We start from the raw sequence: 25,198 nt of genomic DNA on the forward strand, positions 1-25,198 counted from the left end.
TAAAAACTGTTTGAATGATGTCTGTCAGTATAACAGAACTCATATGGCAGAAGAAAACCTGAGAAAAATCCAACTAGGAAGTGGGACATCTGAGGTTTGTAGTTTTTCAAAGCTTGGCCTACCGAATACACATTGAGATATGGATGAGATTGCACTTCCTAGGTCTTCCACTAGATGTCAACAGTCTTTAGAAACTGGTTTGAGGATTCTACTTTAAAGGAGGGGCTCATGAGACCTCTTTGAGTCAGTGGACTGGCAGAGAGCCTTGGTCTCATGACGCTCGCTCCCGACAGAGTTACTTCTCGTTCCAGTGCTTTTCTGAAGACAAAGGAATTCTCCGGTTGGAACATTATTGTTGTTTTATGTTAAAAACATCCTGAAGATTGATTCCATACATCGTTTGACATGTTTCTAAAGGACTGTAACGGAACTTTTAGAGTTTTTGTCTGGACGAAATGCTCGCGTCTCATGAAGATGTATTACTGGGCCGAACACGCTAACAACAAGTGGCTATTTGGACATAAATGATGGAACTTTATGGAACAAATCAGTCATTTATTGTAGAACTGGGATTCCTGGGAGTGCCTTCTGATGAAGATCATCAAAGGTAAGTTAATATTTATGGTGTTGTTTCTAACTTTGTATATCCAAAATGGCGGATATTCCTCTGGCTGTTTTGGGTTCTGAGCGCCGTTCTCAGATTAGGCTTTTTCCGTAAAGTTTTTTTGAAATCTGACACAGCGGTTGCATTAAGGAGAAGTCTATCTTTAATTCTGTGAATAACACTTGTATCTTTTATCAATGTTTATTATGAGTATTTCTGCAAAATCACCGGATGTTTTGGAATCAACACATTACTGCACGTAACGCGCCAATGTAAACTGAGATTTTTGGATATAAATATGCACATTATCGAACAAAACATACAGTGGGGAGAACAAGTATTTGATACACTGCTGATTTTGCAGGTTTTCCTACTTACAAAGCATTTAGAGGTCTGTCATTTTTATCATAGGTACACTTCAACTGAGAGACGGAAACAAAAACAAAAATCCAGAAAATAACATTGTATGATTTTTAAGTAATTAATTTGCATTTTATTGCATGACATAAGTATTTGATACATCAGAAAAGCAGAACTTAATATTTGGTAATTTGTTTGCAATTACCGAGATCATAGGTTTCCTGTAGTTCTTGACCAGGTTTGCACACACTGCAGCAGGGATTTTGGCCCACTCCTCCATACAGACCTTCTCCAGATCCTTCAGGTTTCGGGGCTGTCGTTGGGCAATACGGACTTTCAGCTCCCTCCAAAGATTTTCTATTGGGTTCAGGTCTGGAGACTGGCTAGGCCACTCCAGGACCTTGAGATGCTTCTTATGGAGCCACTCCTTAGTTGCCCTGGCTGTGTGTTTCGGGTCGTTGTCATGCTGGAAGACCCAGCCACGATTCATCTTCAATGCTCTTACTGAGGGAAGGAGCTTGTTGGCCACGATCTCGTGATACATGGCCCCATCCATCCTCCCCTCAATACTGTGCAGTCGTCCTGTCCCCTTTGCAGAAAAGCATCCCCAAAGAATGATGTTTCCACCTACATGCTTCACGGTTGGGATGGTGTTCTTGGGGTTGTACTCATACTTCTTCTTCCTCCAAAAACGACGAGTGGAGTTTAGACCAAAAAGCTCTATTTCTGTCTCATCAGACCACATGACCTTCTCCCATTCCTCCTCTGGATCTTCCCGATGGTCATTGGCAAACTTCAGACAGGTCTGGACATGCGCTGGCTTGAGCAGGGGGACCTTGCGTGCGCTGCAGGATTTTAATCCATGACTGCGTAATGTGTTACTAATGGTTTTCTTTGAGACTGTGGTCCCAGCTCTCTTCAGGTCATTGACCAGGTCCTGCCGTGTAGTTCTGGGCTGATCCCTCACCTTCCTCATGATCATTGATGCCCCACGAGGTGAGATCTTGCATGGATCCCCAGACCGAGGGTGATTGACCGTCATCTTGAACTTCTTCCATTTTCTAATAATTGCGCCAACAGTTGTTGCCTTCTCACCAAGCTGCTTGCCTATTGTCCTGTAGCCCATCCCAGCCTTGTGCAGGTCTACAATTTTATCCCTGATGTCCTTACACAGCTCCCTGGTCTTGGCCATTGTGAAGAGGTTGGAGTCTGTTTGACTGAGTGTGTGGACAGGTGTCTTTTATACAGGTAACGAGTTCAAACAGGTGCAGTTAATACAGTTAATGAGTGAAGAACAGGAGGGCTTCTTAAACCTGTTAAGGATATGGCAGACATACGCCCCCTTTGGAGAGATTGGGTACCCCTAGTAAACTGGAAAAAAAATCTGTCAAAAATTGTTAATATATGCAAATAAAAATTATTATTGGATAGAAAACACTCTAAAGATTCTAAAACCGTTGGAATTATGTCTGTAAGTATAGCAGAACTCACAGGGCAGGCATTCTTCCAAACTAGTTTTTGTGGCCATGAAAGTTGGAGCAACTTTGACGTCATGGCCCCCACCCTTCCCAACGAGCTATGATTCTGGGGACACTTTCTTTCTCTTCCGCTAGATGTCCTCTTTCATTAGAGCTTCAAACCGTTCAAATCCCGCGAGAATTGACCCTATGGGAGTGAAATTAGTGCGTGCCACGAGAGAATAGGCTGTGCGTATGGGCGCGAATTGGTCCCAGCCATTCCTTTGTTTCCAGCACTCAAGAGAAGGGCAGACGATGGCCGATTGAATTGAAGTTTGTTTTGCACGTCTAAAACATCATAAAGCTTGCTTCTGCACTTAGTTTGACCTGTTTAGTCGACATATAATGTGTAATTTTGAAGTTTTGATGCGCAACTTATCCGGACCAGAGGACGTTTTGGGTGCATTTCAGCTGATGTTATTAGCAGTAGCTAATACAAAGACGCAAGACTTGAAACCAAACGATGTATTGGGTAAGTATGAAGCCTTCCAGAACATTCTGAACGAAGACCATCGAAGGTAAGGGAATATTTATGCTTAAATCTGTGTTTCTGTTGACTCCAACATTACGTGGAAATGTAGCTTGGAACTGAGCGCTGTCTCAGCATATGGAATAGTGTGCGATTTCTGTAACGTTAAAAATAAATCTAACACAGCGGTTGCATAAAGAAGCAGTGTATCTTTCTAACTATATGTAGAACATGTATATTTAGTCAAAGTTTATGATGTCTATTTACGTTATCTTGCCGCGCTACATAGATTTCCTGCGGGCATTTTTGAGTAATTTCTGAAGGTGAACTCACTGTAAATGGACATTTATGGATATAAATGGCATATTATTGAAAAAAAAAAATATGTACTGTGTAATATGTCATATTACTGTCATCTGATGAAGATTTTCAAAAGGTTAGTGAGCGATTTATTTTTTAATCCTGCGTTTGTTGATTGCATGTTTTGGCTATTGAAATGAGCTGTGTCTGGTGGTGGTTTTACATATATATGTGCTATGTTTTCGCCGTAAAACATTTTAGAAATCTGACTTGCTGGCTAGATGAACAAGATGTTTATCTTTCATTTGAGCTATTGGACTTGTTAATGTGTGGAGGTTAAATATTTTTAAGAATATTTTTGCGTTCCATGCGCCACCGTTTCAGCTGAACGTGGGAGGGTTGATTCCCAATTGGGAACCAGTATCGTAGACAGGTTAATGAAAAACTAACAGGTCTGTGAGAGCCGGAATTCTTACTGGTTGGTAGGTGATCAAATACTTATGTCATGCAATAAAATGCAAATTAATGACTTAAAAATCATACAATGTGATTTTGTGGATTTTTGTTTTAGATTACGTCTCTCACAGTTGAAGTGTACCTATGCTAAAAATTACAGACCTCTACATGTTTTGTAAGTAGGAAAAACTGCAAAATCGGCAGTGTATCAAATACTTGTTCTCCCCACTGTACATGTATTGTGTAACATGATGTCCTATGAGTGTCATCTGATGAAGATCATCAGAGGTTAGTGATTCATTTTATCTATATTTCTGCTTTTTGTGACTCCTATATTTGGCTGGAAAATGGCTGTGTGTTTTTTCGACTTGGCTCTGAACTAACATAATCATATGTTGTGCTTTAGCTGTAAAGCATTTTTGAAATCGGACACGATGGGTAGATTAACAAGATATTTATCTTTCATTTGCTGTATCAGACTTGTTAATGTGTGAAAGTTACATATTTCTAAAAAATATTTTTGAATTTCGCGCTCTTCCTTAAATTAAGGTTCAATAAAAAATTAAAAAATAACAATGAAAAATTACGATTTTGTGGAAGCTGAGTTTGGTGTCGCTTGCCAGTTTTTGCAGACTGAAATTGCCCACTCTGGCTCCAATGAGGACGATATGGACCCCACTTGATATCCTGCAACGATTCTCTGGGCCTCTCTCCGCTATGCCGACCGTGCTTACTGGACTGACACATGGATTGACCTTCGGGGCGTCCACAGCTACAAGCGAGAATTCATTTCCACTGAACATAAACGTGTTCAGTCAGTACAGGAGAAGCATGCTACCCCTGAGGAAAGCTCAACAAATCCAACTGGCATTTGAGGGGGATCATACATGAAGATTTCGGGGAGAATGGAGTGATCGATTACTCAAGAAGTTCCACAGAGAATCAGCTGCAAACCCTTCTGTAAAGGTAAGAACAATCTAGCTGGTTTAAAAAAAAATCTAAATCTTGGTGGTATAGCCAGTGATGTCATTTCAGCAAAAACCTAGGGCATGAAATGGCAAAATGACTTCCTTAGACACCAGCATAGGTTTTCAAAAGCCTCGCTTTAGCATGTAGGGTGCTGTCCATGGTGCTGATAGAGTGCAACAATTTGTCACTTCTTGGTCAAAAGCACTCTATGGTCTCTGTATTTTAACATTTATGTTTATTATGGTATTGTGTGACATAAGCAGACTTTAATGTAATTAAAATGCAAGAACCCAAAATAATTGCGCCCCCTCACCGATTTCCACTGCCCACTTAGTCACTTTATCCTGGCGCTGGGTCTGCATGCCTGACTTCAACGTAGCACATTCAGAATATTGCTGAGATCAATGTGACACATGCAGACTACGGCTGAGCTTGACATTGCTAAGCAGCATGTACTGTATGTAGTGATGAACTTAAACCTAATGACTAAAATAAGTGGAGTAACAGTATGGGGAGCTTGTATTACAGACAGTAAGCATGACCCTTCACTCACCTCAATCAAGTCCTCCTGTCGTCGCCTCTGGAGCCGTTCCACATCGTCGATCTCGTACACCTTGATCTCGAAGGGTTCCTTCAGTGGTCCTGACATGGGCGGGAGGTCCACCCACTGGCCAGCTGTGCCAGCCTTCTTCCCCAGTGACGAGGTGTCTGGCAGGGGGGCCGGGATGAGCCGCCTCCGCTGTAGCCCTGGAGAGACACAGACACAGACAGACAGGCACCTCAATTACTGCTGGAAATATACAATGGTAATATCTGCCAGGGCCGAGCTGTACAGCTCTATCTATTAGTAAATATGTATGAAGCTGAGACTGAGATGTAAAGAGATAGCAGGCTTTACACAGGCCTCCTGAGCGTGCGTTTGATTGCATATGTATAAGGCTTTCACCACTGTCTATTTTAAATCTCTACCAAACAATATGAATTTAAAAGATTGACTGCATAAATCTAAGAGAGCTGTAACAAGTGGAAGTTTCTGCTGCTGTTCAAATGAGTTCAAAGTCATCTAATTTCTGCTGAATCAGAAAGGTGACAAAACCAACTATAAGAATCACATTTTAAAAAGTTAAATTGAAGAGGTACACGATTTCCTGGGGGGTTTGGGGAAAGTGACAGTTTGTCCTTGATGTTGTTTGGATATTCTGTGCTATACTTCTCTGGCATACTGCTTCATTCAGTAGATCTGTATAAATGTATTTCTTATTTCAGATGGGAACACCACTCAGTCTGCTTTCAGCATGACACATCTAGTTAAAGTCAACAGCAGTGAACCTTGACCCTTAACAACCCTTAACAAGAGATTGTCTAAGCTGATCTGCACAGCAATCAGGGGTATTTATAGACATGCTGTGTAACATTTAGACAATAGGCTTTATTGAGGAGTGATAGAAACAGTTAGGGCTTATGACCTCCATGAACAACCTTCTCCATTATTTAACAAGTGAACTGTTTGACATCACACAGTTGCTTGTAAATAACAACAACGACGGGGCTTAAACAAGACAACTTGTAAAAGGACCCGAGTAATGCTTAGGATTTTATGGAACTTTCACATTTTTTAATGCCTCAATTAATTCCCAGACTAAACCTACAGTATGTTGTTGTTCAGGATATTATCAGATAGATCATGCATAATGATGTATACAGATTCAGAGCTATTACCATTGCGTTTCTTGGGGGATTTGGATGTCCTGGGGCGGCCTGAGGAGGACATTCCACTCTCACTCATTGAGTCGTGTGCAGAGGAGGCGCTACCTGTGGCCTCGCTGTCCCGGATCATGCTCTCATAACCACTGCTGCCCCCGCTGTGGTAGAAGAGGGCTGTGCGGCCCATAGCTGGGGGCAGCTCTCCACTCAGAACACTGCTATTGTCACTGCCATGGCCACTGCTGTAGCGCTGCGGCCTCCTGGGGGCTGTGATCTTACTGTAGGGGGAGGGCAGCATGGCCACGGGGGACTTGTCATCACTCAGGTTCACCCCACTGTCATTACCACTGTCAGAGTCCCCTGAGCCCCTCAGGTGTTTGCCTGATGTGCTGCCTGACGCCAGCTCACTGACCCGACTGTTGGCTGCCCGCATAGCATGCTTGGTGCCCATGATGGTCCCCCGGCCAGGCTTGCTGCTGACGGCTGCCGTGGCTCGCGGGGCGGAGGTCTTGCCAGTCGGGGGAAGGTTGGCATTGGGGTTCCTGGTTGCTGGAGCTGCCAGGGACTTTGTGGAGGAGCTCAGGCCCTTAGAGTTGCTCGCTGACAACGAACGGTCCTTACTTCCATTGACCGCTCCTAACGCTCTGGGGTTAACACTACCTTTGACCTGCCCAGGTTTACCTAGAGCACCTGTAGCACAACAGGGGGAAGTTGGGGATGTAGCAATGGGAGAGCTGGTTGAGTTTGGTACACCGAATCTGGGAATGGATCTGCTGGACTTGCTGCAGCCCAGGGTGGCTCCACTGTTTTCTCGACTGAGAGTGGGCTTGGAGCCCACCATGGACATGCTGTCACTCCTTTCCAGAGACATCTGACTGCCGTAATGCTGCCGACTAGCATCTCCTCTGGCCCTCAGACTGGATGTGGCTTTGGCCGGGGTGTAGTCACCTCTGAGGCTGGAAGTTTTGAGGCTGTTGGAGTTTACTCTGCAGCGGATCTCTAGCTCATCCTCTGACACCGCCCCTCTGGTAAGTTTGGGCCTCCCTGCTTCACCGTACGCAGACTTTAAGGCACTTTGGGGCAGCAGAGGCCTGTTCTTCTGATCCAGACTGGACTTGCGCACTGGAGGTGGAGGAGGTGAGGTACCACCAGGTTTGGGGAGCATGCTGGCTTGCTGCCCATTTGCCTTTCCATTCTTCCCCAGAGAGGAGAACTTGAGAATGTTGGTTGTAGTGGTGATGTTCTGGGTTGTGGCCTTGGTCTCTGGGGAGACGTGGATGACAGGCACAGTGCCCAGGGTGGTGGCCCCTCGTCTGAGCTGAGGCATCTTGCTGGGGGGCTCCGCTTTCTTACTGGTGGACTTCTCACAGCCGTCCACCACCCTCTGGGCTGAGGTTGAACCCTGCACCTTGGGTGGGCGAGATACACCATTGCTGTTGACAACACCAGCTTTGCGGCAGGGAATGCCACTTACTGGGGTTCTGGGGAGCTTGCTGGTGGCGCTGGAATCTGGAAGCTGAGGTTCAGAGTGGTTGACGATGCGCTGCCAGGGGTCCTCCTGCTTGACTTCCTGTCTCTGTGGTTCACAACTGCTGCTACTACTATAGGCTATTAATGAGGTAGGTTTTACTTTCCTGGGAAGACTGGAGTGGACTATGTAAGGGCCCTGGGAAGTTTGGGAGGAGGAGCTGAGAGAGTTAACTTTAGCTGTTTTGGATGGGAATCTGAGGGATCCTTTGGTTGACTCGGGAGACAGAGGGCACTTTGTCAGGGACAGTTTGCTAGATGCTGTGCTGTCACTGTCCAGATCAGAAAAGCTAAAGCCACTGTCGTTCAGGGAGTTCTTGGCATCCCTTCGGGATGATTCACAGTGGAACATACCCAGGGAATCCAGGTAGAAGGTGCCGTCTGGGCCGATGTGCTTCGTCTGTGGAAGGAAAACGTCTGCAGAGTGTACCCTTTTACTCTCCAGAGTACAGACGCTGACCTCGCTGAGCCAGGAGCTGATGGACGAGCCCCTGCTGCCCACACACACAAATGAGTCATCCTGTAAGGGGGTGAGCACCTCGATGTTGACCTCTGCACCCCCCACAGCAGATGTGTAGGCATCAAACTCGTCGTTGATGCTGCTGATGATGCTGACAGGCCGGGAGCCGGAGGCAAGGGCCTGCAGGGAGCAGTCGCTGTTGAAGCTGATGATGCTGGAGGGCCGCCCGCTGTCTATGATGCTGCCGATGGAAAGCTCCTCCACCACAGTGAACACCAGCTCATCCTCTCCGTTCAACTCCACAGGCTGCTGCAGGGTGACCGTAGCCCGGAGGATGTCCCTGTCCAGGCACCTCTCTCTCAGGGTGGAGCGTAACTGGCACACCTCTACAGTACCCCTGGTCTGGGTCCTATCAAGGAAAGGGTCCCCAGACTCCCCCTGCTTTCCAACCTGATGGCTCATTCCCACGGGGGGCATTCTAGTGGGGGACCTCTCCTCTGCCTCTCCGTTGCCCCTGCGTGAGTCTCTCTGCTGTGGGGGAGGGGGAGCAGGCTTGGGTAAGGGCTTCTTGTTGAAGTAAACCTTCTCCCGTACTACTGGCTCAGAGGCTGGCACCATGGCCATACCCTGTTTGATTGGGCTTGCTCTGCTTTCTGATGTCATTACCTTCTCACCGTCAGCACTTGTTCTACATATGCTCTGTGAAACCCCTCTGGAATGTTCCAGTTTAGACTTAGAAGGGCTGATATGGGGACTACTGGATGGAGGAGTGGCTACAGATTTAGGAGCAAGTTTAGGTGATATGTTCTCCTGGGAGGAGGAGGCTTTAGTTACAGTCTTTGGGGAAACAGAGCCAGGGCATTCCTTTGCTTTGCTGTCCACCTTGGGGCTGGCCTGACTTCCCCTGCCCTCTCCAACAAACGCTGTAGGCTCCTCGCTGCCGTCGATACACTCCAGGCGCTCCTGCAGCTCAGCAAACGTGTTGCACTTGAAGAAGTGATCCCTGTCCAGGGGACCCTCCTTCCCAGATCGCTTCCTGTTCAGGGAGGGGATGATGGGAACGAAGGTGGGGGGGCCCTCATTGTCACTTAGCTCCCGGTCTGAGATGGCGGAGCCCCCCGGCCCCACATAGATGACGGTGTCACAGGACTGTTCGCTGCTGGAGGAGTAGTCTGGGTCGCTGAGCAGGGAGGGCAGGTCTGGGTCCAGGGCCACCGTCCGGGGGTGGAAGGGTCTGAGGTGGGGCGGCCGACGGATCCTCCCCTCCTCACAGGAGCTCTCCCCTCCAGAGGAACTGGATGCATACTGCAACACAGAAACATACAGAGACTTACAAAACAGTGTATATAGGAAATGTGCTTAGCACATGAATGTGCTACATACTTAGACTTTCTGCATAATTCACATGTTCAAGACATAACATTATTACTTTAGGACTTATTGAAAAAGTCTATATAATTTTCTCCACCATTTTCCCATTTCCTGCTGTAGATTTACAGTTAATTCAATCGCATAATGAATTCACGGTGGAATACATCGTAAGGCAAATGTAAATTACTTTAAAATTGCCAGTCAATACATTTAAAGGTTACATGTGAACATCAATAGGCACACTGAAATTAATGTCAATTATATGAATCAGTGTCCGTAGAATGTATTATAATTACTTCGAAGACAGATGCAAAATAAATACATGCTGTCATTACACCTAATTATCTGTAGTATATATTTCCCGAATCCGAGGGCATGCATTACACACATCCTTAGGCATTAGCGTTGGGATCAATTCTAATTGAAGGCAGTCAATTCAGGAAGTGATTTGAATTTAAAATCCCACATTCTTCTTTTGACATAAATAGCTTCTCCTTTTCAGTTAATTGAGAAGTCAGTAAAAATGTATGCTGATTTTTTTCAATCATTGAATTGGAATTTCAGTTTACTTCCTGAATTGACTGCCTTAAATTGAAATTGAGCCCAACCCTGTTAGGCAGCCCTATTGATTACATGATTATGTGTTGAGCAGGCAAGAAAAACTAACTCCGAATTATGGAATTAATAACCCTGCATTAAGAGAGGCCCTGATTAATTTCATACCATGGCCTACAATTTACAGTAAAGTGGGAATAGCTTTATCAAGATCTCAGTTACGAATAGGCTACTACATGAAATGGTGAACAGTGCAACTTCTGCTAATAAAGTCACTGTAATACACTCTAGAGATCACTAAATACTTATTATAACTGTGAAAATCTATGGCTTTCCCTCAACGAAACAGTTCCCTGTACATCAAAATATGCTACTGTTCAAATGGAGGATACCCATGTCTCTTAATCAATGTAAACAATGTATGATACTGAAAGCTCTGCTAGTCCAGACACAAACCTTGGACTTCTTCTTCCTCATGCGGTGGATGCGTGAGGCCAGCTGGATGGTGGTGAGGGAGTCAGTGTAGTTGGCAGAGGAGTCCGAGATGTGGGCGATCATTGTAGTTCTGCAGTTAATGTTCCCCAGCGACTCTCTCAGCAGCATCGTCAGTTTGCTGTCCCTGGAAATGATACGTTCACACACTATCATCATCATCACTGCTCGGGAAACGGCAGGATGTTTCAGTGCCTTATATCAGTGTCGGTTTACATTCAACCACGGTTCTCTGCGCCTTATATTAGTCTGGGTTGCCAGAGATTTTTTAAATATCACATTTGGAACAACTGGTTCTTTGACTGTTATCTCGGGTTCTAAGCTGAACACTCCTTTTACAGTATATTTCGTCCCGTTTTAGCTCGCTTTCCCCATTTCACACTTTGTCTGCACTGCATTCCCCAAATGAAACGTTCTAGCTCTTCACCTCATTTCTGATTCCATAGTGTAGCAAACCACATAGCTAAGACTGAGATATTTCTTTAAGTATATAGCACGCTAGATAAACACACCCTTGATAGTCAAGTTAAATGTACTTGCAAAAACTTGTCTCGAACATTTTCATTACATGACTCGACTCCTTTGCATATTACATATTCAAGGTATAGATAGAAAGTTCAGTACTAGTTCCCCTACCTGTAAGGTACGTGCTTGGCTCCATTGGCTAAAGCCATGATAACGTTTCCCAGTGCAGTGAGAGACAGACACAGGCCTCCCCCTCCGTCTCGGCTCTTACTGAGGACCTTCTCACAGCTCCCCAAGTCTATGAGGTGCAGCCTGCTCCGTCCACCCGACACTGTAGATGACACAGGAGGAAGAGCCAGGTGAGGTTATGTCTCAGCACAGACACAGTCAGACACTCCCTCTGAGGGTTTCCCACATGCTGCTGCTGCACCTTACAGGCAGGAGTGGCACAGTCCAGACCAGACCAGACATGGCAGTCTGATTTATTCATGAGTAAGCCTCTCGGTCTGAAGTGATTCAAAACTGGGCTGAGATTGTCTCAGTTTAACAGACAGGTAATAACGTTCCAGACACATAAAAGTATCTTGTTGTCACATACATACAAAGCAAAGGAGGACAATCACTGTATTTGGTACCTAAATAGTCATTGGAGAGGATGACTAGTTTGGTGGGCTCTGCTATGAAAGTAAAAGTATACATTGATTCAGTTTAGTCAGAATTTCTCAAAATGTTTTTCAGCAGAGGGTCAGCACATTGTAATTTATGTCACTTATATTTTATTTCAGATTAAAATCTAATCAAATCAAATATAACAAGTGTAGACTTAACTGTGAAATGCTTGCTTACGAGACTTTACACAAGAATAAAGCTATATACAGGGAGTACCAGTACCAGATTAATGTGCAGGGGTATGAGGTATTTGAGGTAGATATGTACATGAAGGCAGGGCAAAGTGACTAGGCATCTGGAAAGATAATAATAAGAGTAAAATATAGAACAGAGGAGCAACAGCATATGAGGAGTGTAAAAGTGTGTGTGTGTGTGTGTGTGTGTGTGTGTGTGTGTGTGTGTGTGTGTGTGTGTGTGTGTGTGTGTGTGTGTGTGTGTGTGTGTGTGTGTGTGTGCGTGTGTGCGTGCGCGCGTGTGTGTTGTGTGTTGGTATGGGGTGGCAGGTAGCCTAGTGGTTAGAACGTTGAACTAGTAGCCGAAAGGTTGCAAGATGGAATCCCCGAGCTGACAAGGTAAAAATCTGTTGTTCTGCCCCTGAACAAGGCAGTTAACCCACTGCTCTTAGGCTGTCATTGAAAATAAGAATTTGTTCTTAACTGTCTTGCCTAGTTAAATAAAGGTCAAATAAAAACATGTGTGTATGTAGTTTCTGTGTCAGTGTAGTGTGAGTGTGTACATATAGTCAGTGTAAGATATTTAGCGGTCTTGTTCGTAGTGCTGTTTCGGAGCTTGTTGGTCCAGTACTGTTTGGCAGACTGAACAGTCTTTGGCTTGGGTGGCTGGAGGATTTGGACATTTTTCGGGCCTTCCTCTGACCTGATATAGAGGTCCTGGATGGTAGGGAGCTCGGCCCCAATGATGTACTGGGCTGTCCGCATCACCCTGTGTAGCGCTTTGCGATCGAGGGCGGTTACCATACCAAGCAGTGATGCAGCCAGTCAAGATCCACTCAATGTTGCAGCTGTCGAACTTTTTGAGGATCCGAAGTCCCATGACAAATCTTTTCAGCCTCCCGAGGGACTAGGCGGCAGCGGCGAACCATTAAACTCTTGTCAGCAAGACTTAGAAACTGTGTGCTTCAAATCCACGCTCTTGTTCCGCTAAGCAAGCAATGCAAGCAAGTCTATTTTTTTCCCCCATCCATAAACATTCCAAATGAGAAGCTGGAGGCTTGTTATCCATTCAGATTTATTGCAGCTTTATCCATCATCTAGCCCAGTGCAGTACAGTCTCCTATGGCTATGATTTTAATCTCTGACAGCACAGGTATCTATAGTACTACTATTATCAGCAGCAGAACTGATGGGGGGAATTACATCTGCTAAGTAACACTATCATTAAGGCATAATAAAGTCAGCATCATTCAATTCTTGGTCATTTCTTTTACTCGATTAAGTCCGTAATCAGCCAGTGAAAACAAATGTTCTGTTCATGTGTAGCAATATGGTTCAGTGCATTCATCTCTGGAGGATGAATCGAAAAGGCCAGAGCATTTGTTGAATCGAATGATAAATAGTATAGTAGAATGATGAATGAAAATACGACACCATCACTGTCAAAAACACACAGAGTGACACTGGAGATCAGAGAGCGCCTCAAATCATGTAGTAATGATAGATATGCTTAGTGTAGAATGATAGTAGTAGTAAAAGGGATACCTAGTCAGTTGAGCAACTGAATGCATTCAACTGAAATGTGTCTTCCGCATTTAACCCAAACCCTCTGAATCATAGAGATGCATGAAGCTGCCTTAATTGACATCATCGGTGCCCGGGGTTGTTGTTGGGGGTTAACTGTCTTGCTCAAGAGCAGAGCGGCAGATTTTTCCACCTTGCCGGCTTGGGGAATCGAACCAGCAACCTTTTGGTTACTGGTCTAACACTCTTAACTGCTAGACTACCTGTAGAAGTAGTAGCAGTTGTACTCACTGCCTCCCTTGCCGCTCTTCTCCATGCGGTACTGGTAGATATGCAGTGTGAACAGCATGTGAGAGTTGCGTCTCTCTTCCTCATCTGAGTCGAGCCTGCTGGTGCTGCGTGCTGCGATGGCCGCGTCCAGGAAGAAGGCCGCCTTCTCTGCCGTGGGGGCTCGGAGCTCACTCTGGTTCTGGAGCTGAGGGGGGAAGAGAGAGACGAGGTAAGGGTAAGTAAAATAAAGAGAAGGAGAGAGTATGGGGTTAGAAAAAGAGTTGGAGGAATTGGAGGAAGGAAAGAGAAAGAGGAGAGAGAGCGAGGATAGCCAGGTAATTGGACCACATTTCTTACCCATTAGATTGGGTCTTGGGGGCAATTAAAGAAACAGGTATGCACACAGAGGGAGGGGGATTATGGAAGGTAATGGAGGAGCAGGAGGAAGGGGCACTTCCCTCCACACGGATGTTGTGGTGGTGGGGTATGGAGAGGGGGGAGTGGGGAATGGGAGGAAAGGGGGGGGGGGGTATCTAGTAGGGGACCCACACCACGTGTTTGGAGGAGAAGCCTTGAGAAGCTTCACAGGACTCCAGGCAGCCTTTGAGGTCACGGTCCACACAGAGCCCAAAAAAACAACATCTGACGGCAACACCTGTCAGTGCCTTCAAATCCCCCCAACCAAACAATTAGTCCCATTGCTATCCAGAGGGCCAGAGCTAATGCAGGAGTAATAGATGCTCAAGCATGCTGACAGGGGAGTCAATAAAAAGGTATGAAGAAAGACAGCGATATTGTGGATGGCTTTGGTGAGAATATAGCGCAGGGATTATTGAGATAAGTAAGACAGGGAAATATGGGCTCAGAGTACACAGAGGAAAGACCTGAGATATGAAAGAAAACAGATCATATTTGGGGTAGACAGAGGTAGGTAGTAGTGAGAATCAGAGCAATACACAGACACTAATATATACAAGACAGAGAGAGAGAGAGAGAGAGAGAGAGAGAGAGAGAGAGAGAGAGTGAGTGAGAGAAATAGAGAGTGAGAACAAAGAAAGGGAGGAAAACAGACACGCATCTGGCAACCTTTTTCCCTCACCTGAGTGCCACAGATAGGGTCCTCACGCAGGTAGACCCCTGGGGACTGACCGTCCTGAACGCTTCCCGTGGACACCTCAGACAGAAGGTCCTTCAGCGCCTCGTCCTTCCCACAGATCTCCACGGCAGACACACGGACAGAGAAGCGCGTGCCCGTCTTCTCCTTACGCTCGTTGATGAGCGTGAAGAGCCAGGAGATGGCGCAGGGCACGATGCCGAGGTTCTGGGTGGAGCCGTCTTTGCCAATCATAGTGAATGTCTTGCCTGAAGACGGAGGAGAGGGTGAGAGACGGTGGGGAAGGGGGATGGAGATATTAATATACAAGTCCTGTGCTGTTGGCAACAGCATGCTGCTAATTTTCCTTCGAAAAACTAAGAAACACTAGTAATACTGTCTGGAATGTGTAGAGGAGAGAAAAATGCATTACACCTGTTGATTGGGAATCTACTGTATCTCTAAGAACTTACGAAGGGGGTGATTCAAGGAGCATTCCCTGGAGGATGAGCACAGTGGAGAAGAAAAGGGTGACTCAATTAGACTTTTCTCCCAGACTGGGTGAAGAGTCCAGGTCAATTACAGTGGTTTTAATTCAAGACTGTTCCTTGCAGTCCCTCCAGCCTCCACCATCTCCCACTAGCCCCTCCCCACTGTCTTCTTTTCTCCTCAGACCACTCCACTGCACCACTAATCCATTTGTGAATGTGGGCATCAAACCGATAAAGGGAGACTTTTCTTTGTCTTAACAGTGTTCTTTTGCCAGATTTCAGTTGAGTAGCGGGGCTTGCTTACCAAGCTTGACATGCCCGAAGCAGAAGATGCAACCGTCCGCACCGTTCACCACAGACTGGATGACCTCAGACACTGTCCCTGAACACACCTCTGCCTGCAAGGAGAGAGGGAGAAAGAGAGATAGAGAGAGAGAGAGATGGAGTGGTTAAAGAGCGTATATCTGCCATTCCCCTTTTAGAATTGTGTACATTCCAACATAATAGGAATATCAAGTCATTGACAAACACGTACACGTACAAAGTATTTTCTATTTGAGAATTCCCAATTATTTCTACAAAAACGTTATTTGAGCTATCAAACACAGGAGGAGCATCAGGAAGACAGGCTCTGATCACAGATTCAGAGGGCGTCGTCAAAAGGAACAAATGCTGCAAAGTGTGGCTCATCTTTACAATCTGTTTCCCCACCATGGCTCCACTGGGGCAAGGCTTCTGCTGCAGACAGAGATCTCCTCCCATACATAACACAGATAACAAGGCCTCTTACTGCAGAACAGCTTTCTGTTACTGTTAGCCGCCAGCAGTGTGGTCCCAGCGGCACAATCTGGCAGCCTCGTCTCAGTCTGCCTTACTGGAGCAGGAGCAGGGCTATCAGCTCATATCAGCTGGCTTACTGTGGAGGAGATGTATCTGATGGAGGAAGCTCTGAACCTTACCCCCACTGTGGAGACACTGATCCATGCTGTAGACCCTGTAGCTACTGACTCTACCAATGCTTGATGAGATCCCTAATGGTTCAGCTTCTCAAACCTAAAGATGGTACGCTCTATGGGGAGCAACACAAAGCTTGAGTCGATGGTTCATGTTCCCTTTTTAGTAGGTACTAACAGCATGTTACCTCACTGCTAGATCTCATCTCTTCAACAATCAGTTCAGAAGACACAGAGTGATCAATGGAAATCTCAATGGTTTTGTTGAGAAATGTTTCTAAACAGACCTCTATGGAACATTTTTGTCTGGATGTTACATGTCCTCAATGTCTGACCCTTCCATTTTGATCTTAATTTGGGCATGGACTGGGAGAAGAGAGGTTAGATATAAGTGGACCGAATTAAATTAATTCCCCAGACTTAAAACGGCCAGCTGTTGAGGCCCATAATGGGAAGAATGCCCCCAATCAAAGACAGGCATTTTTCTACTAAGCCCCCGGACCGCACCCAGCCAGCATGAAGATATCCTCCTACCCTTGAAAGAGTGCCCCCCTACACACACACACGCACACGCACGCACACACACACACACACACACACGCACGCACGCACGCACGCACGCACGCACGCACGCACGCACGCACGCACGCACGCACGCACGCACGCACGCACGCACACACACACACACACACACACACACACACACACACACACACACACACACACACACACACACACACACACACACACACACACAGACTCCTCAATTGCTTGGTCTTTACTTGAGAGGCATCTTGGGTAAACACTGCGTCGAAGGCGAAGATCTTTGGGACGGCCACGGTGGCTCTCCTGTGCCCTGAGTTGGCGCGGTCGTTGACCGAGGGGTCGTAAAGGGTTAGCTGCTTCTTCCTGGGGTCCACCTTCAGGAAGGACATGGACTCTGACGAATCAGGAGCCTCCAGGGATGGGCAGATACGCATCATCACTTTTACCTTCAACACGAGGAGAGAGGAGAGGAGAGGAGAATAGAGGGACAGAGAGCAAAGAACATACATTTAGGCAAACATATGGTGAAAAAACACATTAATTAAACACAGATGAAGCGGGCACATAAAATATCTAACATGATACACACATAGAGCTACAGGGGACATAGCATGAATGTGTAGTGGGGAGAAAATGGACATCTTGAATCTGGATAAACATAATTTCCATCAAGTCAACGATGATGGACACGACAGTGCCTGTTACCATGGAGACAAAGGTTACCCCTGACAAATGGACCACCATTGCAAGTTAAGCTGCCACTCGTGGGTCAACACATGGGCCTAATGGTGTCAATGTAAGGATGATATTGTAAATCATAACAGTGAATGTAATATGGGCCCTTAATGACTGTGACTCTGAGCCGCCCACCATGCTCAGGGATTATCCAATCAGCAGGCTGCTCTCTGGACCAAGAGCAACTCTGACTGCAGCTCTGCAACATGGGAACATATGGTCCCGCTTTTTCTCTCCCTCTCTTTCTATCTCTCTACGTCACTCTCTCAGGACAACTCTGAGATCTGTATTGTCTATACTTAGTCCCCAGATTCTGTGTCATTTCCGTTGTCACGGTACACCATGATCCTAACACAGTATGGTAAACAGGATGGTATATGTCACTGGTCATGTTTAACGTGTTGATTTACTACACCTCTACCATGACATGTCTCCTCCAGTCTAATGTTGAAACAATGTTATGGCCATGACATGTCTCCTCCAGTCTAATGTTGTAACAATGTTATGGCTATGACATGACTCCTCTAGTCTAATGTTGTAACTATGTTATGGCCATGACACGACTCCTCTAGTCTAATGTTGTAACTATGTTATGGCCATGACACGACTCCTCTAGTCTAATGTTGTAACAATGTTATGGCCATGACATGTCTCTTCTAGTCTAATGTTGTAACTACGTTATGGCCATGGCCTGTCTCCTTTAGTCTAATGTTGTAACTTTGTTATGGCCATGGCCTGTCTCCTCTAGTCTAATGTTGTAACAATGTTATGGCCATGACATGTCTCCTCTAGTCTAATGTCGTAACTATGTTATGGCCATGACATGTCTCCTCTAGTCTAATTTTGTAACTACGTTATGGCCATGACATGTCTCCTCTAGCTAATGTTGTAACTATGTTATGGCCATGACATGTCTCCTCTAGTCTAATGTTGTAACTATGTTATGGCCATGACATGTCTCCTCTAGTCTAATGTTGTAACTATGGTATGGCCATGACATGTCTCCTCTAGTCTAATTTTGTAACTACGTTATGGCCATGACATGTCTCCTCTAGTCTAATGTTGTAACTATGTTATGGCCATGACATGTCTCCTCTGATCTAATGTTGTAACTATGTTATGGCCATGACATGTCTCCTCTAGTCTAATGTTGTAACTATGTTATGGCCATGACATGTCTCCTCTAGTCTAATGTTGTAACTATGTTATGGCCATGACTTGCAGAGCCATTCTGCCAGCTGTGTCTGATGGTACTTCCTGAACTGGAGAAAGTGGAGTAAGGTTTCATCTGCATGCACACCACGTTATATGCAAGCTGCATGTGTGTGTGTGTTTTCATCTGTCATTCTTCCTGCCAAGCCTCCTCAAACACAATCACACCTTTTTTATTCAATGACAACTGCAACACCATTTACAAAGAACAGGTAGGAGTGGATGGTTCTTCTGGTAAGAAAAACATCCTCATTCATTCTGTCAGCATTTGATTGTGAAAATGCAACCTTGACTATCTTGTAGGATGACAGACAGGAGACATAAACATCTATGTTGTCAGGAAGAGGAATGGATAGTGGTGTTTCTCCTCCCTGACAGCTCAGTGTGTGTAGGGTTTAGCATAGTGGTAGTCAATCCACTAAACCAGTGCATCGGCAGACAGCTCTGTGTGTGTAGGGTTTAGCATAGTGGTAGTCATTCCACTAAACCAGTGCATCGGCAGACAGCTCTGTGTGTGTGTGGTTTAGCATAGTGGTAGTCATTCCACTAAACCAGTGCATCGGCAGACAGCTCTGTGTGTGTGTGGTTTAGCATAGTGGTAGTCAATCCACTAAACCAGTGCATCGGCAGACAGCTCTGTGTGTGTGTGGTTTAGCATAGTGGTAGTCAATCCACTAAACCAGTGCATCGGCACGCTTCCCCTCCTCCTCCATGGTTACAAACAGCTTGAGCTTTAACAACCATGCATTGATAACAAATTAAATCTAGGACAATAAAAATATATTTTTTAAACATCACACAAAAAACTATGATGCCAGTGAGAGGCTGTGCGATATAAGACAGCCGATTACAACTCTAACTGTTCCCCCACCTCCCCTTTCTGCAAAGGCAGCAAAACTGACACAGGGCTGGTCCTTTCATCCTCTGTGTGTCTCTCCTGTGTCATCCGTGCAATACACAAAAGGCCCATTCTTCCCCTGGCTTGTTTATAAATATTGCCACAAATCCTGGCTCTGGCGTTAAGGAACAATGTGTGGTGGCGATCCCATTCTGCCGCAGAGGGAATTCCTCTCTGGCTTTCCGGCAGCTGAGTGCAAACTCTCTTTGTGCTCCATGGGGGGCTGTTACCATGACTGACGTGTACATATGTTAAGCAAATTACATTTAAACATGTTTCAATATATGACTGCTGAGCCTGGCCGGCCCACCAACCGGGCGGGGGAGCAATAGCTAATGTCTAGAGCTTCTATATTTACATTGGCAGAGTGTGATACCAGTGGCCGGTGAGGATCATCTGGAGCTCTGCATTTTAACACCTCGGGCCCCTCTGCTAATGGCCCTGTTCTCCTATGTCTTGATCCCACTAAGAAATCCATTAGCTGGGATTTTACCCCAGCAGCCACCCCTCCTCATGTCCAAACCCTCCACTTGACACATCGCCTGAGTCAGCAATGACATCAACTACACATGGATGGACATGTGTGTCTTAAATGAATACATAACAAAACATCACCTATGCCTCTCAGTGTTTCAGTCAATTCTTGACCACAGAAAATGCATACTGTAGATTAGGGGGAAAGGAGCTGGGATGAATTGTCTACCGTAGACAAAAGAATGTTGGCAACTCAAATCGTGTTGGCTGTGGTTCCTCAAACATGCATTGTTTCACAGCAGTGAACTCTTGGTTGTCTGAACCAGGTGACTCCAAACTGCAGTACTGTCTGAGACACAATGGCAGAGATTGAGTTTTCCATAACAGCCGAGTTAATGAAGAGGTAACCTGAGGTTTTAAACTCAGAACAATGCTGTAAACAAGCTGATTTTCCTTTTCAAAACAACCCTGTGGTTGTTACATACATAATGTCTAGCTCGGTAAAAGGTTTAGGGAGAGGAAGCTTGTTAATAATGCTGGTGTTTTATGAAGTGAGATTCACAATATGGAACAATTTCTCAATGGTGTGGAAATTTGGCAGAGTAAGCAACAACTTCCCAACCAGGTGGGACTTAATCTTGTTAGGGGACTTCTTCTGCTATGTAAATACAGGATTTCAGCCCAGCAAACAATACCCAATAAACCCTAGAGGAAGGGTGTGTTTATACAGCACTAACGCTGTTGACAGACCAATCATCGCCATCCTGCTCGATTTCATCAAGAGGTTTATGGAACACAGCTAGCAAGAATTGTATTTAACTTTTATTTAAACAGGGTGGGTCACCATTGAGACCAGGCTCTCATTTGCAAGGGAGCCCTGTGAACATGAACATACAATAAATAATATCAATACAATACATACAACAAGAATAATCAGAACAAACAACTCTCACATATCACCTCCCTTAAACTCCATCTAAACAGTCCAATGGAGACCAACAAGTCTAATTTCAAGGCCTATTCCATGAGCTGGGTGCATAAAACTAAAATGATTTCCCCCCAGATCAGTGGACACCCGCAGGACTTCGAGAACCACGGGACCTCTAGAACCAGCCAGTCCAAAGAGTAGGTCTGAAAATTGCTTGATCTCCAGTTGATATGTGAGCTGAGGTAGTGGAGAGTCTCTGAAGAACTGCTTTATATACAAAAAGTAGCCAATACGGGGCCCTTCTGGTAGTCAGAGATCCCAGCCAATAGAACTATAAAAAATTCAGTGATGTGTAAGAACATTGGAATGAATATTGAAATACGCTGTAGGAATGTTTGCAAACGTTTAGCTTTTAAATGGATACTGTGAGATTCTGTCATTGTTCTACTTACCCATAGTCAGATGAACTTGTGGATACCATTTTTATGTCTCTGCATACAGTATGAAGGAAGTTAGCGGAACTTCCTTCAGGTACAGTAGCATTGCTACTATAACAGTAGACTTCCAGTCATTGAGCTAATGCTAGTTAGCATTGGTTCTCGAAACTACCGCTAACGTCCTTAATACTGAAAGAATAGACATAAAAATGGTATCCACAAGTTAATCTGACTCTGGGTAAGTGAATTGGATTTAAGTGTTGTGTTTTCTTTCCCTCACAAACTGTAGTCCATTCAGAGGGAGGAATGCGGCCATAACAAACTGAGTGAATTCATGACATTCCAGCAGGCTTATCTGTCTGCATCTGTATGGACTCGACCAGACGACTGGCTGTCTATGTACTAATGCGTTGCCACTGTGCATTCTCCCATTTAAATGTCACTCACTCATAAACATATGCGTGTGTGTTCATACTGTAGGCCTGTTTGCGTATACAAACAATGCCTGTTGCTCCTTACCTTTCCCATCCCAGGGTTCTCCTTGACCTTTGAGACAGCGCGGAGCAGGCATGGCGGGGCGGGGGGTGGCGAGAGCTGCAGGATGCCGCTGAAGTTGGTGGGGTAGATGGAGGGCTCCTGGGCTCCAGGGTGCAGCAGGGAGGGAGGCTGGTGCTTCTTCCGCTTGGACGAGAGGTTCAGCTTCTGAGCTGCCCTGGGAGGAGCAAACACAAGAAGAGTTCAACCTAACTTCAAAAACATACACATTAGCGAGTCATCTGTATTGTGCTGGGCAGGAAGGAAGATAAACTTCATAGGAGCCACCAGGCATTTATCTTTTTCATAGTGAGGTATCCAACAGAGAGAGGGCTGTATAATCATTCAGCTGATTGATTTAATGGTCAGGGTTGACATTTGTGAGGGTGTGCAGAGCCTTTAGAAGCCACACTGAGATTGTAGCGGAAAGGTCAACAAGCTCCTTTTTCTCTTTGCCAAAGTAAACAAAGTCGACAGGAGAAGGGCGCTGTGCCACCACTCCCAATGCTACCTCTCTTTCAACTCCCCACTCCCTACCTGTGGCCAAGGCTCTGTAAAATGCTCCAGGCCTCCACTTCAAAACAGTACAAACATAAAATTCTCAAATGCTTTAATTTCAGCACTGCAATTGCTAACGCACTGCTATGGAACTAAAGACACAATCAAGCCCAATTCTGCAGCAGGGCTTTGCAGGTTTCTACATACGACAAGCCGCCGTGACACCTGTGTTATTAGTAGGTCAGCTGGTGGTTGTCATGGTGCTTATGTACACTAAATGGATCAATGTATCTTCTTCAAACAACACAGGAACATGACAGGAACATGACAGGTAAGGATGGCTGGCACAATGTTGCCTTTTCAGGCTATGGAAATGTTTGTTCTCATTATAGAATTGAAGTGATTGTGATACGAAATGTTCTGCTATTTCATATGTTACTCAGGTATATAGGTGAAGCTTGTTAGGGGGGCCCTGGTCATGTCCCATGAAAAACATGACTGGTCCCTAGATCCACCATTCACTGAGTCCCCTGATAGACAGACTTGGTGAGGAGAGTGAGAAATACAGTGGCTTGCGAAAGTATTCACCCGCCTTGGCATTTTTCCTATTTTGTTGCCTTACAACCTGGAATGAACATTTATTTTTCGGGGGTTTGTATCATTTGATTTACACAACATGCCTACCACTTTGAAAATGCTAAAAAAAAAAAAGAAAACTTGAGCATGCATAACTATTCACGGCTCATGGGGTATGTCTCTATAAGCTTGGCACATCTAGCCACTGGGATTTTTGCCCATTCTTCAAGGCAAAACTGCTCCAGCTCCTTCAAGTTGGATGAGTTCCGCTGGTGTACAGCAATCTTTAAGTCACCACAGATTCTCAATTTGATTGAGTTCTAGGCTTTGACTACGCCATTCCAAGACATTTAAATGTTTCCCCTTAAACCACTCGAGTGTTGCTTTAGCAGTATGTTTAGGGTAATTGTCCTGCTGGAAGGTGAACCTCCGTCCCAGTCTCAAATCTCTGGAAGACTGAAACAGGTTTCTCTCAAGAATATCTCTGTATTTAGCACCATACATCATTCCTTCAATTCTGAACAGTTTCCCAGTCCCTGCCGATGAAAAACATCCCCACAGCATGATGCTGCCACCACCATGCTTCACTTTGGGGATGGTTTTCTTGGGGTGGTGAGAGGTGTTGGGTTTGCACCACACATAGCGTTTTCCTTGATGGCCAAAAAGCTCAAATTTTAGTCTCATCTGACCAGAGTACCTTCTTCCATATTTTTGGGGAGTCTCCCACATGCCTTTTGGTGAACACTAAATGGGTTTTCATATTTCTTTCTTTAAGCAATGGCTTTTTTCTGGCTACTCTTCCATAAAGCCTAGCTCAGTGGAGTGCACGGCTTAAAGTGGTCCTATGGACAGATACTCCAATCTCAGCTGTGGAGGTTTGCAGCTCCTTCAGGGTTATCTTTGGTCTCTTTGTTGCCTCTCTCTCTGATTAATGCCCTCCTTGCCTGGTCTGTGGGTTTTGGTGGGCGGCCCTCTCTTGGCAGGTTTGTTGGGATGCCATATTCTTTCTTTTTTTTAAATAATGTATTTAATGGTGCTCCGTGGGATATAAAGTTACGGATATTTTTTGTAACCCAACCTTGATCTGTACTTCGCCACAACTTTGTCCCTGACCTGTTTGGAGAGCTTCATGGTGCCACTTGCTTGGTGGTGCCACTTGCTTGGTGGTGCCACTTGCTTGGTGGTGTTGCAGACTCTGGGGCCTTTCAGAACAGGTGTATATATACTGAGATCATGTGACAGATCATGTGACACTTAGATTGCACACAGGTGGATTAATTTAACTAATCACGTGACTTCTGGAGGTAATTTGTTGCACCAGATCTTATTTCGGGGCTTCATAGCAAAAGAGGTGAATACATATGCACGCACCACTTTTTTTTAAATTTCACTACACCAATTTTGACTATTTTGTGTATGTCCATTACATGAAATCCAAATAAAATCCATTTAAATTACAGGTTGTAATGCAACAAAATAGGAAAACCGCCAAGGGGGATGAATACTTTTGCAAGGCACTGTGGATAGACTTCTCCTAGTACTGTGGGCTAGTTAGTCCATCTCGTTAAGTGGTTGTCTTAACGCAGTTCCGCTGTTCTGGCATTTAGCATGCCTCTCAGGGTAAGATCCGACTGTGTGATGGGACTCTACATTAATCCACGGTCATCCTGCGTGCGCTTTCTTTCTCTCTGTCTCTGTCTCTCTCTCTCTCTCTCTCTCTCTCTCTCTCTCTCTCTCTCTCTCTATATATATATATATATATATATATATATACAAATATATATATATGTATATATATATATATATAAGTCTCTCTCTCTCTATATATATACAAATATATAGAAGTCTCTGTCACTATCTCTCACTCCCTCATTCTCTCTCTCACTCTCTCTCACTCTTTCCCCTCTCTCTCCCTCGGTCTCTCTCACTCTGTCCGTC

General features: G+C 45.2%; 1 protein-coding gene across 3 annotated transcripts in view; it reads right to left on the reverse strand.

Moving 5' to 3' along the window:
* Positions 1 to 25,198, reverse strand: part of LOC110498352 (kinesin-like protein KIF26A) — a 129,052-nt gene that overhangs the window by 4,730 nt on the left and 99,124 nt on the right. For all 3 annotated transcript variants that reach the window (XM_036954832.2, XM_036954834.2, XM_036954835.2), the window contains 9 exons: positions 22,172 to 22,364; positions 17,205 to 17,414; positions 15,774 to 15,867; positions 14,985 to 15,247; positions 13,907 to 14,090; positions 11,421 to 11,580; positions 10,749 to 10,911; positions 6,395 to 9,671; positions 5,229 to 5,422 (listed from right to left, as the gene is read on the reverse strand). In XM_036954832.2, the coding sequence (XP_036810727.2) occupies positions 5,229 to 5,422; positions 6,395 to 9,671; positions 10,749 to 10,911; positions 11,421 to 11,580; positions 13,907 to 14,090; positions 14,985 to 15,247; positions 15,774 to 15,867; positions 17,205 to 17,414; positions 22,172 to 22,364 (4,738 nt within the window). The remainder of the gene's footprint in view (positions 1 to 5,228; positions 5,423 to 6,394; positions 9,672 to 10,748; positions 10,912 to 11,420; positions 11,581 to 13,906; positions 14,091 to 14,984; positions 15,248 to 15,773; positions 15,868 to 17,204; positions 17,415 to 22,171; positions 22,365 to 25,198) is intronic.

This window comes from Oncorhynchus mykiss, chromosome 19 (genome assembly GCF_057628025.1).
Source record: "Oncorhynchus mykiss isolate SJ-2025 chromosome 19, ASM5762802v1, whole genome shotgun sequence".
NCBI lineage: Eukaryota > Metazoa > Chordata > Actinopteri > Salmoniformes > Salmonidae > Oncorhynchus > Oncorhynchus mykiss.